The following is a 17,710-nucleotide window of genomic DNA, read 5'->3' on the forward strand; positions in this document are numbered from 1 at the left end:
ACCATCTCTGATTAATAAATAATCACACTCTCTCTGGGGATTTTCCTCTGGAAATCTGTCTCTGAGAAGAACTATTCAGTCTTTCCTGAAGGATTTACTAAAAACCCTCATTATTTTCTTAGCTATATGACTCTTATTTTTTCTACTAATTTTTACTGATTCCTTATTAGTTGACAGCCATTAATTGTCCTTGGGTAACAATGAATATGCGACTGCACAATTAGTCTGGTTATTATGACAACTAAAATTAACCAGAATAATCACAAATGAACTCACTCATGAATTCTTTAAAACACCCATTTAAATGAAGTTAGTGAATGCTTATTTTCAATGAGAATATTATGTTGAAAAAAATAATTTAGTAGAAGCTAATTGAGCCAGTTTTGTAGATGGATATATGAAAAATCCAGGTAGAATAGAAGAGACTGTATTTGCCTAATTATTGATTCATAACAAAGATTAGAGTAGAGAATATTCGTCACAATGAAATACCCGCTCAGATGGCTATATTCAGAAAGTCAGATAATAACATGTTTTGGCAAAGATGTAGAGAAACTGAAAATCTCATGTAATCCTGGTAGAAATATAAAATGGCGAGTCACTTTGGAAAACATTCTGGCATTTTGTTAAATAGTCAAACATAGAGTTACCACATGATCCAACAATTCCACTCCAAGAGAAATGAAAACATATATCCATTCCCTCAAAAACATATACATAAATACTCATAGCAGCATTCTTCATAATAACAAAAGGAAAAACAACTCAAATATCCATTAATGGAAGAATGGATAGAGAAAATATGGTATATCCAAATAATGGAATATTTTTCAGCAATGAAAATTAATGAAACACTGATACATACTACAACATGGATGAATTTTGCAAACATATGCTAAGGGAAAGAAGTGAGTCACAAAGGATTACATACTGTATGGTTCTATTTATTTGCAATTTATTTTGATTGAATGAAATATCCAATATAGTCAAAACTATAGCAACAAAAAGCAGATTTACAGCTGCATAAGGCTGGGGTGGCGAGCATGGTAAGGGTTAGGGATTAAAGGAACATGACTAAGATGTGTAGGGTTTCTTTTTGAGGTAATGAAAATGTTGTAAAATTGATTGTAGTAATGTATGCATGACTTGTGAATATATTAAAAGCTATGGAATGTTACACTTTCAATGGGTGAATTTTGTCTAGTGTATGATTTATATCTCTATGATGTCCTATACTCTCAGTGAGTAGGAACATTATTTCATTTTACATAGAGCTAGTTTCGAGTTGTTGGTATTCTTAATTTCTAACTTTTAAAATATTTTTCTCATGAATATGTTGACATCTTTCCTAAACATATATATAATTTGTTTATACAATTCAAATCTTAGGGAGTTAGGCATTTGGCTTATTTCCTGATATGTAAGGATTGATTTTATCATCATGAAAGTAGATCTATTTTCCTAGAATTTTATTCTGGCTTCATTTGAACATGGTCATATCCATCATTTTAATGTAGTTAATTGATACTTATTTTTGGTAATTGAGTTTATATATTTATGTATTATATATGTATATATATATAAACATATATATATATATATATGTATTAACACTGAAGCAGGCTAAATAGAGAATCAATAGCTGGATGTGAAACACGGCAAGAAGTCCACATAGACATGGATAACCCCAGGATGGCCGTTGCAAGACCCTCAAGAGATTCTGTCATTCAGAATGAGATTTCCTGCTGAAGCCAAGAGAAGCCCTGGATATTCCCCAACAACTTTATTATTGGGCTCTCCTGGGGAATTGATCTGTGGGGTAATCATTCAAAACAGCAAACAGCTGGGACTCCTCCCCTGACATTAGCAAAGGGGCAGAATAATTAAAGGTTTAAAAAGGGAGCACAATGGCTTTTTGTTCTACCACGCCTTTTGACCCGTTCTTGCCTTTTGCGCCCTACTCTTGCCATGTCCTCCCTCCCCTACATGGATCAACATTCAAGAAAACCTGGGCATTTATAATCTATAATGGGCAATTGTATTCTGTAAATTGGTTCTTTTTATCATTTTTCAGCTCCTTCCTCCCTACCTACCTTTAATTATGATCTGTTACTTTCTCTCATTTCTCTTCCTTCCCTACCTTAGTACACTACGGCCTAATCAAATTGTCATGCTCTTGAAATTCATTTCCTGCAGTTTAGCCAAGGATCTAGACAAAATTTGGCTACAATACTAATCTGGATGAAGAGAGGAGCGCCTCTATTCCAGACAGATATCATTCTCTTCTCTTTAAGTACTCCGAATGCTGCCTGTTGAAATTCCAAGAGTAATCCTTTTATTCTAATTCTTATAAATATTCATTGAGCCTTTATCAGGGATGTTATATTGATCAAATCACTCAAGTGCAATGGTAGACTTCTCTTTCTTTTAAGGTGATGCATGTGAGACATCCTTTTGTCTCCTCAATGCTTCCACCAGGCAAAGGCATATGATAAAGCCCAATAGTCAGTGCAGGAATCAAATGCTTGTGATTCAAGAAAGAGGACAAGTTCTGTGATAACAATTTTCCCTCACTATACAAAGATTAAAGTTAGGAAAATGTTTTAAGATTTGTTTACCGGAACTGAAAATGAATAATTGTATATAATAAACTGTGTGTTATGCTGGATACTGGCAATAAAAATTAAAATAGTGAGATCTTGGTTCCCATGGAAATAGCAGTAAACATTTTCATGTAAAGGTGACATATTTTCCTATGAGACATAAAGTTTCATTGGTTTACCAATTTCTGAAGCAGCAACTGTAATGTTGTACCATGGAGTTTCTTCTCTGTCAAGAACTTTTGTAGTCTTAATGATTCCAGTATGGGCATCAATATAGAAAAATCTATCCTCTTCAGCATTGTAGTCGATGAAATATCTACAGAAAAAAAATGACAAATCCTTTTTTACTTGGTGTCATAATGAATAAAATAATACTGAACCAATGGTGGCATAAAATATGTGCAAAGATTTAAATATATTTTTAGTTTCTACATTTTACTCTTTGAAATTTCCTTGACAACTATGATGGTTAGGGTAATGTGTCAACTTGGCCAGGTAATGGTGCCAAGTTGTTTGGTCAAGCAAGCGCTGGACTAATTGTAATACAAAGGCATTTTTGGACCATTGACTTTACTGCAGTGGAAAATCATAGATAGCTGATTACAATTACATGAATCAGGGAGACTGCCATCAGCAATGAGTGACATTTTATCCAATCAGTTGAATGCCTTAAAAGGGGAAGTGATTCCAGCATTGAGTGAGAATTTCCCAGCTCATCTTGGGCAGCCAATGTCTCCCAGAACACATCAAAACCTTCATTGGACTTTCATGGGAGCCCCTGGTTGCAGCCTGCCTGTGGAAGCTGGACTTGTACATCCCCATGGCCATGTGAGAGACTCTGATAAAATCTCTTACTATTGACAGATATCTCTGTTGATTCTGTTTCCCTAGAGAACCCTAATACAACAACTTCATATTTGTTAAGAATTTATGTCAATTATTTTTTTCTAAATTAGTCTTTCATTTTTGAGTAATCCAATTACTAATTAAAATAATTAAATCAAAACAAAATTTTCCACATTCTATGTATAAAACTACATACTAGAAAGTAGTGATTACTAAGACAAAAATAATTGTCTCTGGAAAGTCTATAATATATTGGAAGAAAAATATTTACACCAATAATAAAACTTGACTTTGCTATATGTACAAAAGGATTAGGATATCAGATGTCAGAGATGAATCCTGAAATTTTATTATTTTTGAGTTAGAAGTTAATATAAAAAAGAAAAGGAAACACTTCATTTGATTTACCTTTGAATTTCCATCACTATGTGCAATTGTTTAATCAAAGAATGAGAAAATAAATAAATGGCGGCGGTTTGTATTATTGGTCCCAAAACTTCATCTCTCCTTATGTCATCTAACTTTGCAGAGCTGTCTCATATTGGGTTTGGCCTTTACCTACTTGGCAGCACAATGGGTAAAATTGAGGGCAACTCTTTTCTGGGTCTATGTCTCAAAATACCTTGTATATTTCTCTAGTGCTATGCCATTACCACTAGAAGAACTTGGTTAACCCACTGGTCCTTGTGCAGATATATGGTTGAGTGTACCTGAAATAAGCAGACATGTCAAACAAAGCCGAACCTAGTTCAGAGGAATGTCACCTAAACCACAGACACATAAATTATGGGTATAAATGACTTTCTTTATACCCAGTACTTCTTGGGATTGTGTGTTATTCAGCAATATCTAATAAAATTATGAATAAATAATATAGTGAACAATCATTTTATGTTCTAGACATGGTCTAAACTATTTACAGAACTATTTTATTCAATTCTGTTCTTAAAGCACTTCCCCTTAAAGATCCTCTTAAAGCTCCAATAACTTTTCCTCCTCCTTAACCTCAGTTTCAGTAAAATAAAATGAAAATTAACTGATCATTTGAATAGTGCTAGGTGAAGAACTTTTGAAATAGAGAAAACCAAAGAGAAATGTCCAATTAAAAACTCTAAAAGCATGACATGATCAAAAAGCAAATATAAGTGAATATGGCTACAAAGAATAAATAAAGTGGGTGGCCAGGAGTTAGTTCATGAATGCCCCATAGGGAATGACAAGTAATTTTATTGTTTTGTAAAAACAATGGGAAGAAACTTTAACAAAGGAAATAACAGTTCAAATTATGTTCTGGAAAACTCTGTAATCCATCTACATAGGATCTTGAATTGTAGAGATTCCAAAACTATTCAGAAAAGAAATGACATCCTCTTAGACAGAGATGGAAAAAAGAAGAAAGAAGGAAAGAAGTATATGAAATAATATTATATGAAGACTGTAAGTTATGGCTACTTATTGAATAAATTTTCCTAAGATTGGAGATTGGAGAAATAATGCTTCATTTAATCAGAATAATTGGTTCAAAGAGAATATATTTTCAATATGCAAGATGAGATATTGAGTATTGCCTTCACTGAAAGGAATGATTCTGTTGGAAGAGGGGAATAATCCAAAAGGTAAGACATATGAGAAGGTGAGAAGGATTGTGTACCAGAAGACAGATTTAGGGATTTTTCATTGAAAATAGGAAGGCCATTTACCCATTTTAGCATGAAGAAAATCTAAGAAGCTGGATAAAGGCCTATACAGGATTAGTGATTGTAGTGATGGGAATGTGACAAAACTCTCCCTACTTCTTTGCAACAAGTATGATTATAAGTTCAGTATAAACCCATGTCTCTCACAAGGTATAGGTGTTAACAAGGCATGTAGAAGATTCTGTGAGAGTGTGAAATCTTAAAACTTCCTCTGGCACAAGTGCACAAACATGGGTAAAGATATTAACTGCATCATGTAGAATGAGACTGCAGAGAATCCCCAAAACTATGGTGTTTATTTAGTGAAAACAACATGAAAAATGAAACAGATCATTTGTAACTGTATGATCAAAATGCAGAATTGTCTGTTGTGCATTCAATGTTCTCAAAATCTATATGTTCTTTGAAGAAAGTTCAACACGAAAAAGGAATTTAAACCAAAAAAAAAAAGGCATAAATATAAAGGAAACCTACAATGGCAACATGAACAAATATTTCAAATTAATATGATTAACATGTAAAGAATAGCAGAAATGGGCAAACTCTTAGAAGGAATAGAAAATTTTAATAACCCTATATCCATTAAAGAAATTGAAGCCATGGCCAAAACTTCCTCCAAAAGAAAACTCTAGGCCAAGATGGCTTCACAAAATAAAATCAACCAAGCACTTAAGGAAGAGTTGGTAACCAAATTTAGGGAACCTCTAGAAAATAAGAGACTTGTTTTTCAGTTTAGCATAAATTTATAGCCAAATCCAGAAAAAGACATTGAAAAAAAGAAAACTACAGAAAAACATACATCAACAAAATGCAAAAATACTTTAAAAATTATTTGAATCATATCTAGCAACATATAAAAAGGTTAATACATCACAATTAGCTTAGGTTTCTCCTAAGAAAGTCAGGTTGGTTCAACATTGAGCTATCGAGCAGTATAATTCACCATCTCATCACCTAAGAAAGCAAAAGTATCTGGCAATCATGATAGATGCATAAAGAACTTTTGACAAAATTTAATATTCATTTATGATAAAAATTCTTAGCAAACTAGAAATAGAAGAGAATTTCCTCAACCCCATAGAAGACATCTGTAAAGTAACTATAAACATACACAGTAGTAAAAGACTGAATGCTTCCTCCCTAAAAAACAACAGAAACAAAAGAATCCAACAGAAACAAGGCAAAGTTATGCTCTTGCCACTCTACATCAATACCCAACAGAAGGTCCTAGTGTAATTAGAAAAAATGAAAAGTAAAAAAGTAAAACTGTCACTCTTTACAGAAGACATGATTTTTTTACATAGAAAATCCTAGGGAATCTAGAACAAAGCTACCAGGATTAATAACTGCATTTACCAAGGATATATGTAAATATTTAAATATCAATTGTATTTTCATATATTAGTAACAGAGAGTTGAAACCTGAAATTATAAAAAAAAAAAGACATAGCATCAATATAACACCAGCTAGAGATAAATTCTACAAAATATGTATAAGACCTGTACTTGGTAAACTACAAAATATTGCTGAGAGAATTTAAAGAAGATCTAAATAAAGGGAGAGATATACTATGGCAATAAATCAGAAGATCACCAGCAGCCAGGCCAACAATGCCACATTCTCTGGGAATAAAGTATCTCCTTGAAGATGTCTTGATTTGAACTTTTTCCAGTCTCCAACTGTGTGCAAATAAATGTCCATTGCTTAACCAACCCATTTCATGGGAAATGAATGTTTGAAACCAAGGCAACTAAAACAGATTTTGGTGCTGGGAGAGTGGGGTGCTGCTACAGCAAATACCAAAGAATGTATAAATGGTTTTGGAATTGCACAATTCCAATTGGAGGAATTCTGAGGTACTTAATAGAAAAGGCCTAGATTGCTATGAAGAGGCTATTGGTGGAACTATAGATGCTAATGACTTGCAGTGAGACCTTAGAAGAAAATGATGAATGGGTTATTGGAAAATGGAAGAAAGGTGATCCTTGTTTTAAAGTGGCAGAGAACTCAGAGAAATTGAGTTTTGATTTTGGACAACAGGCAGAACTAGAAAGAAATGCACTTGGATATTTATCTGAGATTTTGAAGTTAAGGATAGAAAGTGCAGCCTGATTTTTCTCTGAAGCTTACAGTAAAATGCAAGAGAACTGACCTATTGGGTACAAAGTAATTGATGGTTTTGAAAATGCTGAGCTTCCAGAAAGCAAATCTCCAGAGAATAGTGTTCCAAGCAAGGGATTAACAGAACATGGAACCAGGATTTAAAATGCAGTTTTCCAGAAAGGATCTATGGAAAGTCTTTCTGTCTCATAGATTAGATCCCTGTGAAATATAAACAAACCTGACAAGTATTTGTGAGCATTGTATGAGTGGAACCATGGTTAGTCTGGACTAAAAGGAACAGAAAAGTGACAATGGAAGGAAGAATGGCTTCAAGGACAGATCCATGAAGATATTACATTGGGCCAAGAGAGTGGGCCCAACTGTGTGTGTGGAAAGGGTGAATCTTCCTTAGAGCTTGTAGATGGCAGGCCTTTCTGTCCCATGGTTCAGGGGTAATGCTGCCACCTCAATGCTGGGAGTTGGTGGGCACTGGACCTTCCATTCACAGAAAGCCTGGCTGCCACCACAGTGCTCAGAGAGGCACTGTGGAGAGTCTAACTGTGACCCCAGTGCTCAGAGAGAGTGGGGCATGTGCCCCAGTGTTCATGAAGAGCTTGGTCACAATTCTTATTCCTGGAGAGGGTTGAACCCAATATCCAGAGAAAGCATGGCCATTGCATAAGTACTTGGAAGGGATTGAGCTGGTGCTTCATCAGATCCAGAGGGCAAAACATCATCTCATAGATAACTCACAGACCTTTAAATCTAATGGAGTATACTCTGCTGGATTTCAAATTTGTTTGGGACTGTTGACCCCTCTTTTCCTTTCAATTTCTCCCTATGCCTGTCTCTCCAATGTATATCAGAAGCATATAACTTGCTCTCTAGGTATCAAAGGTCCACAGACTGAGGGGAACTGTGCCCCAGAAGAGATCACATCCATAACCAATTTTTATGAGAATTTGTAGTTAGCATTGTTTCTGAAATGACAAGATTTTCAGGAGGTTATGTTGGAATAAATGTATTTTGCATGTAGAAAGGAAATGTCTTTTTTGGAGATTAAGAAGGTAGAGTGCAGTGGTTTAATTCTTTATGTATGCCAGAAAAGCATGTTCTTAAATTTAATTCATTCCTGTTGAGTGTGAACACATTGTAAATAAGACCTTTTGATGAGGTTATTCAGTTAAGGTATGGCCTAGCCCAATCAATATAGGTCTTAATACTATTACTGGAGTTCTTTATAAGCAGAGTGAAATTCAGATAGGGAGAGAGAGCTATAGGAGGTAAGAAGTTGAACATCAATCAACCCCAGAAGAGAAGAGAGAATCCAGGAGATTCTAGCATATGCCTTGCCATATGACAAGCAAATATCAAAGATTGCCAGCAGCTATCCCCAGAAAGTCAATGTCTTCAGGAAGAACGTATCTCTTTGATGACACCTTGATTTGGACTTTTCCCCAGTCTCAAGCCATCAGCAAATAAATCCCCATTGTTTAAACCATCCTATTTCATGGCATTTGTTTGAGCAGCCTAAGAAACTAAAACAGATGCCATACTACACTGAAACCATTTTACTTTATTTGCACTAAATCCATACCATGAAGCAAACTTTTGATAATTTCCCTTCCCAAGCAGTCTGATGCTGATGACAAAGGTTGAACTGCTTAAGAGATATAAGCAGTCTTGTCGCAGGAAAAAGATAACCTTCTGTAAAATATAATCAGTTAGCAATCTGGTTAAATATAAAGTTATCACATTTTCAAGAACTGTGTATATTTGAATACTGTAAGAAAAAAAAGATTTTGTATTTGAAAGTTGGAGAACCGAAAATATAAATATATTTCAACTTCAAAATTTCCTACAGCAACTATGAGGGAAGGTCTGATTATTTTACTATTAGCACAACTTTACTGAATATTGACTGTCTCATTTTAGAAATCTGATCACTTCAGAACTATTATACTGGAGGAAAATGCAGGGATCCTCTATTTATGACTTAAGTATGAAAATCTGTAGTTTATCTGAGTGATCTCTTCTCTTTTGAGTAATTGACATGGAGCTTTCTAATGTCAGTGCTAATGTTAGTGGCTGAATACTTTTACGGTAAATATGCACTCAATTTAGATATAGTAAAATAAAACCCATGTTTAAATAGTAGAAAAAAAGTAGATATAATGGTAGACATTCATGCTTAGATTCTGGTTATGTACTTCTTAGTTTTCCAGGCAATCCAGCTCTCTTAGGAAATCTATACTATAAGTGCTTGATATTGGGTAATACTTGGATCCAGAGTCTTATTAATGGACTTGTGATTTAGTTTTGACTCAAGTAGAACTAAATAGTTCGGCTTATTAGCCCTTGGATTTCTGCACAGGTATGAAAACAAATACTCAGAAAAAGGGAATATAGAAATGTGAGAGAAAAGAGACTACTTTAAATCATTTGGGGGGCTTAAATGTAGAATTATGCAATGGTAATTGTATAAAATTTAAAAATTATGTGAACCCACAATGTTTTAAAGCATACAAACAAACAACTAAGAGAAAAATAATCTCAGAGAGATTTTTTTCCCCAAATAATTTTCATGATAAAATCCAATTTGTGTCCATTCATGAACACTCAAAAAATAAACAAAGCAGCTTTTAAAGAACTTGGGCATGAATATTTAAATGTTTTCAAAAGGACAATATTATTTGACATTTTCAGATATATCCAGGAAATATAAAAACAAATAACCATGTTCCAAGGTGACATGAAGTCCTAATTGGATTCCACAGAAAACCTGAGGAACTGAAAATTTTAAATTATTTATTATTTTAGTCCATAGCTATCAAACAAAAACCAGTATTAATTGTTTAACTGGATATGGCATTTAAAGTTATTACTCAAATTTTACTTTCCCCATTAATATTAGCCTTGGATATGTAGAGATGGCATCATCTGAACAGGGAAGAAATAATTCATTTATGAGTTATTTATAAAACGTATTTAGTAAGAGATAATAAAAGCTAACATTTATTGAGCACTTGCAATGTAATAGATAGGGCTTTGAGACTTTGTTAGCTTATTAAATATTCATAATAATCCCATGAGGTACCTTCAATTACTAGCCTCCTTTTATAGATAAGAAAAATAAAACGCAGAGTGAAAGGCATTTTGTCCAGCACCAAAGAGTTAGTTGGTGCAAAATACTATGGTACAATCTAGATCTATTGATTAAAATTTATAAGCTACATTTTTTTAACTAGTGAATTTGTGAGTTTACAAAACAATCAAACATAACATACAGGATTCCCACACATACCACACCACCACCATAACCTTGCATTTATGTGGAACATTTGTTACAAATGATGAAAAAACATTAACATATTACTATTAACTACAGTCCATAGCTTAAATTAGGTGTATTTTATCTATAAACCACTCTATTATTGATATCATGTATAGTGTACATTTGTTATAGGTCATGAAAGAATGTTTTCATCTTTCAGATAACCACAGTCCAACATCCAACACAGATTCACTGTGTTATACATTTCCATGCCTTATACAATCCATCCAATGTGTACACTCAATGGTTCTCAATATCATCACAGAGTTGTGCTATCACCACATTCAATTTTAGAAGAGTCTGATTACTCCAAAAAGAAAAATTTCATTCCTCCTTATACCTGCAATGTTCACCCTTAGCATTGAAAAAGTACTTTCATTGGCGCTTATGTAAAAATGCTACAATATGGCTGTTAATTTTAGTCCATAAGTTGCATTAGTTGTATTTTTCCCATATATCACCATATTCTTTTTTTTTAAAGATTTATTTATTTATTTCTCTCCCCTCCCCCCTCCCGCCCTGGTTGTCTGTTCTCTGTGTCCATTTGCTGTGTCTTTTTTGTCTGCTTCTGTTGTTGTCAGCGGCACGGGAACCTGTGTTTCTTTTTGTTACGTCATCTTGTTGTGTCAGCTCTCCACCTGCGGCACCATTCCTGGGCAGGTTGCACTTTCCTTCATGCTGGGCTGCTCTCCCTACGGGGTGCACTCCCTGTGCGTGGGGCTCCCCCACGTGGGGGACACCCCTGCATGATTTGGCACTCCTTGCATGCATTAGCACTGTGCATGGGCTAGCTCGTATTCTTAACACCTTGTAGTAGTGACATACATTTGTTCTAGTTCATGGAAAAACCTTCTTGTATTTGCCACAATCCTTCTTCATCATTGAAATCACTCCATTATAAAGACCCAAAGATTATCCTCTAACTGTATTCATTTGACTTTATGGCCCTAGAATACCTCTTTCACCCACAATCACAATTTTATATCAGTAGTGTTAGATATATACATTATATTGCATGAACAAAGTCTCTCTCCATATCCAAAAATTTACAATCAACCTAATTAAAAAGTCAACAGACGTTAAGCATTAGTTCCCCCTTTTCAACCCTCAATCTATCTCTTAGTAATTTATACTCTAGATTTTAACTACATGATTTTCTTTACTCATTGTATTCAGTTCAGATTAGTGAGACCATACAATAATTGTCTTTATGTGTCTGGCTTATTTCACTTAACATAATGTCCTCAAGTTTCATTCATTTTGTCATATCATCCCTGCTTCATTTATTCTTACTGCTGAATAATAGTATTCCATCGTATGTATATACCACATTTTGTATATCCATTCATTGGGTAACAGACACTTGGGTCGTTTCTGTCTTTTGACAACTGCGAATAATGCTACCATGAATATCAGTGTGAAAATGTCAATTTGCATTCGTGCTTTCTTCTTCTGTATATTTTCCTAGAAGTTAGAATGCTAGGTCATACAGCAGTATTATATTTAGCTTCCTGAGGAACTACAAAACTGTCTTCCACAAAGGCTGAATTGTTCTAAGTTGCCAACAGTGAAGGAGTGTTCTTAATTTTTCACATTCTCTCTAATACTTGTGATTGTCTGTTTGATTTTTTTAAAAAATAGTGGCCATTAGAACCAGCAAGATGGTGGCGGAGTAAGGCGCTCCTAGAGTCAACTTCTGCTACAGGGCAGTTAGCAACCACTCAGAGCTCTCTGGAGCTACCTGAAGCACCTGTTTGGGGGCTCCGGGAGACCAGAAGAGCAGCCTGCAACATACTCAAAGGAGTGGAAATAGGAATTGCCCACCTGCAGAGAAGACTCCTAAGTAGAGTGTTCCATGCCATGGAGGCCAATGCCCATCCTCTACTGGAGGCACAAGCCGCCTCGGGAGCTGATCCGCGGCTGGAATTGAAAGCTCCACTTCCCCAAAATGGGGAAGGAAGGGACAGTTAGGCACCAATTTCAGCTGTGATGAGGAAATTCAATGGGCTACAGTATGATCCTGAGAGCAGCTAAGGTTTGAGCCTGTCTAGTTCAGAAAGAGCCTGGGAGCCGCCATCTTAACTCCGGGCCTGGTACTAGGAAAGCAGGGTGGACTGAAAATCTCAGTGCTGGTGGGGATGGGCTCCTTCCCATCCAGATCATATTGCAGGTATAGCCTAGGCCTCAGTGCCTGTGGGCACTGCAGTGCCTGGGGGACCTGTGCCAGCCTCCCCGGGAAATTACCAGCGAAGCCGAGGAGGCCAGTTTCTATCCTACTCTGGTGGCACAAGCTGCCTCAGGAGCTGCTCTGTGATGGGAATTGGAAGCTTTATTTCCCAGAAACAGGGGAGGAGGAAATGGTTGGCTGCCAGTTTCAAACACTGTTTGGGAGACTTGGCTGCCTAAGATATAACCCTGGGAACAGCTGGGTTGAGAACCAGCCTAAGTCAGAAAGAGGTCAGTGGCTGCCATTCTGACTTGGCCACCAGCCAGAGGGGAAGCCGGGCTGTCAGTTTCTTTCATGCAGATCATCCTGCAGTCCACTAGGCTTCAGCCCCGCCTCTGGTGGGGAGGAGGCTAAGGAACCCTGCAGCAACCTCTACAGATAACTGCAGGGAACTTTGGCTGCCATAGACTGAAAATCAGAAGTCTACCAGGGCAACTGTGGTCATCTTAGGACCCGCACTGCATAGATGCTGCCCACACCTACAGTTCCAACCCTGCCCCAGCTAGGGGAGAAAGGGATGTGAAGTTTCATCAGTCTCTCTGGGCAACTACAGTCTAGGCCTGCACAAGGATTATTCCACATAGTTATGACTCTGTTCCTACCGCTGGCAAAGGAGAAAGTTGGAAGAAGCTTCATTGGTCCCTGGGGCAATGAGGGCAGCTTGAAACTCCACAGTTTACAGCATCAACTACACACTTGGCTCCTACTGCATAACCAGAAGGGAGAAATGATAGGAAGCCCTAAACTAGAGAGAAAACTATACCCAGTTAAAATACTCTATTAAGTCAGATGCGAAGACACCAACAAAAATTACAAACCACACCAAGAAACAGGAAGCTATGGCCCAGTTAAAGGAACAAGATAAGCCTCCAGATGACATAAAGGAGGTGAGACAACTAATTATAGATGTTCAAACAAATCTCCTTAATAAATGCAATGAGATGGCTAAAGAGATTAAGGATATTAAGAAGACATTGGATGAGCACAAAGAAGAATTTGAAAGCATATATAGAAAAATAGCAGATCTTATAGGAATGAAAGGTGCAATCAATGAAATTAAAAATCATTGGAATCATATTTGATTTGTGGAGATTTGAGGAGATTTGAGGAGGCAGAAGAAAGGATTGGTGAGCTTGAAGAAATGGCCTCTGAAAGTGAACATACAAAAGAACAGACGAAAAGAATGGAAAAAATTGAACAAGTCTCAGGGAACTAAATGACAGATAAAGACGTACAAACATATATGTCATGGGTGTCCCAGAAGGAGAAGAGAAGGGATAAGAGGCAGAAGGAATAATTAAAGAAATAATGGTAGAAAATTTCCCAACCCTATTGAAGAACATAGATATCCCTGTCCAAGAAACACAATGTATTCCAATCCAAAAAAAATCCAAAAAGACCAACAGCAAGACACATGCTCATCAAAATGTCAAAGGCCAAAGACAAAGAGAGAATTCTGAGAGCAGCAAGAGAAAAGCACTGCATAACATAAAAGGGATATCCAATAAGATTAAGTGCTGATTTCTCACCAGAAACTATGGAGTCAAGAAGACAGTGATCTGATAGATTTAAGACACTACAAGAGAAAAACGTCCAATCAAGAATTTTATATCCAGCAAGACTATCTTTCAAAAATGAGGGCAATATTAGAATATTCACAGATAAATAGAAACTGAGAGAATTTCTAAGCAAGAGACCAGATTTTCAGGAAATACTAAAGAGTATGCTAGAGCCTGAAAAGAAAAGACATGAGAGAGAGGCCTGAAAGAGAGTCTAGAAAGGAAGATTATATCAATAAAAGTAACTAAAAGTGTCAAAAGAGTAGTGAAAAGAAAATATGACAGATAAACCTCAAATAGTCAGGAATAAAGTTAACCAATGATGTAAACTTGTATTAAGAAAACCACAACTCAATGTTAAACAAATCAAAAAAGCCCTAAATAACTGGAAGAATGTTCCATTCTCATGGATTGGAAGACTAAATATCATTAAGATGTCAATTCTACTCAAATTGATATACAGATAAAATACTGTTAAAATACTGTTAACATTCCACCAGCATTAAAGAAAAAATTGAAAACACAGTCATTAAATTTATTTGGAAGGGTAGAGTCCTGAAGAGCCACAAACATCATAAAAAGGAAAAGTGAATCCTTATCTCCAGATTTTAAACCATAATACCTACCTATAGTGGTAAAAACAACATGACAGTGGCCTAAAGACAGACACAATTGACCAATGGAACCAAATTTATGGTTTAGTAACAGACCTTCACAGGTATGGTCAAGTGATTGTTGATGAGCCTGTCAGTCACACAGCTTGGACAGAAAATCTATTCAACAAATGGTGCTGAAAAAATTGGACATCCATAGCTGAAAGAAGGAAAGAGGACCCCTATCTTATACCTTATCCAAAAACTAACTCAAAATGGATCTAAAAATAAAAGCAAGAACTATAAAACTTCTAGAAGAAATTATTGGAAAATATCTTCAAGACCTGGTGGCAGGTGGTGGATTCTTAAAGGAGATAAGAGAAGGACTGAGTGGACTACTGATGTTTAGTGTATGTAGAAGTTTTAATTAGCTTAACTGTAAAATTGTGGAAATGTATAGAATGGATGGTACACAGTGAGTAACAGCTAGTTTATAAATGGGGATGTGACTGAAAATGGTAGTCTAGTTATGTAAATGCCGATTGACAGAATGCTTGAGAATAATCTAGGAACTGGATAGCACAGTAAACTAAGAGGTGGATAAGAATTGTGGATGATGGTATAGATGCAAGAGTGTCCGTTGTGAGCTAGATCAAATGTATATCACTACTGCAGGGTGTTGAGAATGTGGAGAAGCATGGGAAAAATACAGCTGGAGTGACCTATGGACTGTAGTTAGTAATAATAATATAATATTCTTGCATCTATGCAAAAGACGTACTGTGTTGATATTGAGGCACTATGGAAAATGTTAGCCAAATGTACACTATGGCAATAATCAGATGATATTATTTTATCTGCAGCAAATGACACACCACATTGTGGTGTTGATGGAGGGGTGTTGTTTGGGAATTCTGCACACGTGCATGATTGTTTTATAAGTTCACAACTTTTGTCATAAAAAATATATTTAAAAAATAATAATATGGTGGGTTGGGGTAAAAATACACCAAATGTAAGATAAGGTCTATGATTAGTATAGTAGTAAGATTTTGACAGTGTTCTTCCATAGTTTGTAACAAACATCTCATGACAATGCAAGGTGTTGGTGGAGGGTTGATGTATGGGACCCCTGTATGATAGGATCCCTGTATGTTTGCTTTGTAAGTTCACAACTTTTAATATACACTTAATTGTTTATGTAAGTTCATATATAAATGACATAAAGATCATAATGATTGGACTGGTTAGGGGAAAATACTTTGTTTAGTAGTAATATTTTGGCAATGTTCTTTAATCATTAGATAAAAAGGTTTAAAAACAATGCAAGTTATTGGTGGTAGGGTGAGATGTTATATATGTTTGTGTGATTTTATATATGTTTGTTTTGTAAGGTCACAACTATTATACATTTATTGTTTATGTATGTCTATGTATGAGTGATATATTTCAATAAATTAAAAAATATATTGGCCATTCTATAAGATGTGATATGATATCTCATTGTAGTTTTGACTTGCGTTTCCCTAATAGATAGTGGTATTGAATATCTCTACATGTGCTTTTTGGTCATTTATATTTTCTCTTCAGAAAAATGTCTATTCAAGTCTTTTGCCTATATTTAATTGTGCTGCTTATCTTTTTTTCATTGAGTTTATAATTTCTTTATATATCGTGGAAATTACACCGTTATCAGATATGTGGCTACAAAATATTTTTCCCTTTGAGTAGGATGCCTTTTCATCTTCTTAACAAAAGTGTTTAATTTTGCACAAACATTTTAAGCACAAAAGTGTTTAATTTGGGGGAGTTCAGATTTACCTATTCTCTTTCTTTCATTGCTTCTACTTTGGGTGTAAGGTTTAAGAAATCTCTTCCTATCACAAGATTCAAGATGCTTCAATACATTTTCTTCGATTTATGGATTTAGCTTTTATATTTAGGTCTTTTATATATTTTGAGTTAATTTTTGTCAGCAGTATATGATAGGGGTACTCTTTATTGCCTTTGAATATGGACATCCAGTTTTCCCAGCACCATTTGTTGAAAAGGTTGTTCTGACACAGCTGGGTGGATTTGACACCCTTCTCAAAATCAATTGACCATAGATGTGAGGGTCTATTTCTGAACTCTATTCAATTCCATTAGTCAATATGTCTATCTTTATGCCATTACAATGTTGTTTTTACCATGTTATTTTTAACAATGAAGCTAAATAAAATTTTTTAAAGTCAGGAAATGAGAGCCCTCCAACATTGTTCTTTTAAAAGATATTTTTGGCTATTTGGGGCCCTTTACCCAACCACTTGGTAACTGGCTTTTCCATTTCCAGAAGGTAGGTTGTTGGAATTTTGATTGGAATTGCATTGAAACTGTAAATCAATTTGGATAAAGTTTATATCCCAAAGATATTTAGGTTTCCAAACCATGAACAAGGAATGTCCTTCCATTTATATAGGTCTTTTATTTCTTTTAGAAGCATTTTGTTGTTTTATGACATAGTTCCTTTATGTTCTCAGTTAAGTTTATTCCTAAATATTTGATTATTTTAATCACCATTGTAAATGGAGTCTTTCTGACTTCTTCCTCAGGTTTATCATTAGCAATATATAGAAATGCTACTGATTTTTGAGTATTAATCTTGTATCCTGGCACTTTGCTGAACTTGTCTATTAGTTCTGGTAGATTTGTTGCATTTTTTCAGTATTGTCTAGATATAGACATCAGCAGCAGAAAAAGTTTTACTT

The 17,710-nt window shown here is 35.3% G+C and overlaps 1 protein-coding gene across 5 annotated transcripts in view; it reads right to left on the reverse strand.

Annotated features, from left to right (window-relative positions):
- Nucleotides 1-17,710, reverse strand: part of CDH18 (cadherin 18) — a 1,139,369-nt gene that overhangs the window by 66,404 nt on the left and 1,055,255 nt on the right. For all 5 annotated transcript variants that reach the window (XM_058307287.2, XM_058307289.1, XM_058307283.2 and 2 more), the window contains one exon: nucleotides 2,783-2,919. In XM_058307287.2, the coding sequence (XP_058163270.1) occupies nucleotides 2,783-2,919 (137 nt within the window). The remainder of the gene's footprint in view (nucleotides 1-2,782; nucleotides 2,920-17,710) is intronic.

The sequence above is a fragment of the Dasypus novemcinctus genome, chromosome 2 (assembly GCF_030445035.2).
Source record: "Dasypus novemcinctus isolate mDasNov1 chromosome 2, mDasNov1.1.hap2, whole genome shotgun sequence".
NCBI classification, from domain to species: Eukaryota; Metazoa; Chordata; class Mammalia; order Cingulata; family Dasypodidae; genus Dasypus; species Dasypus novemcinctus.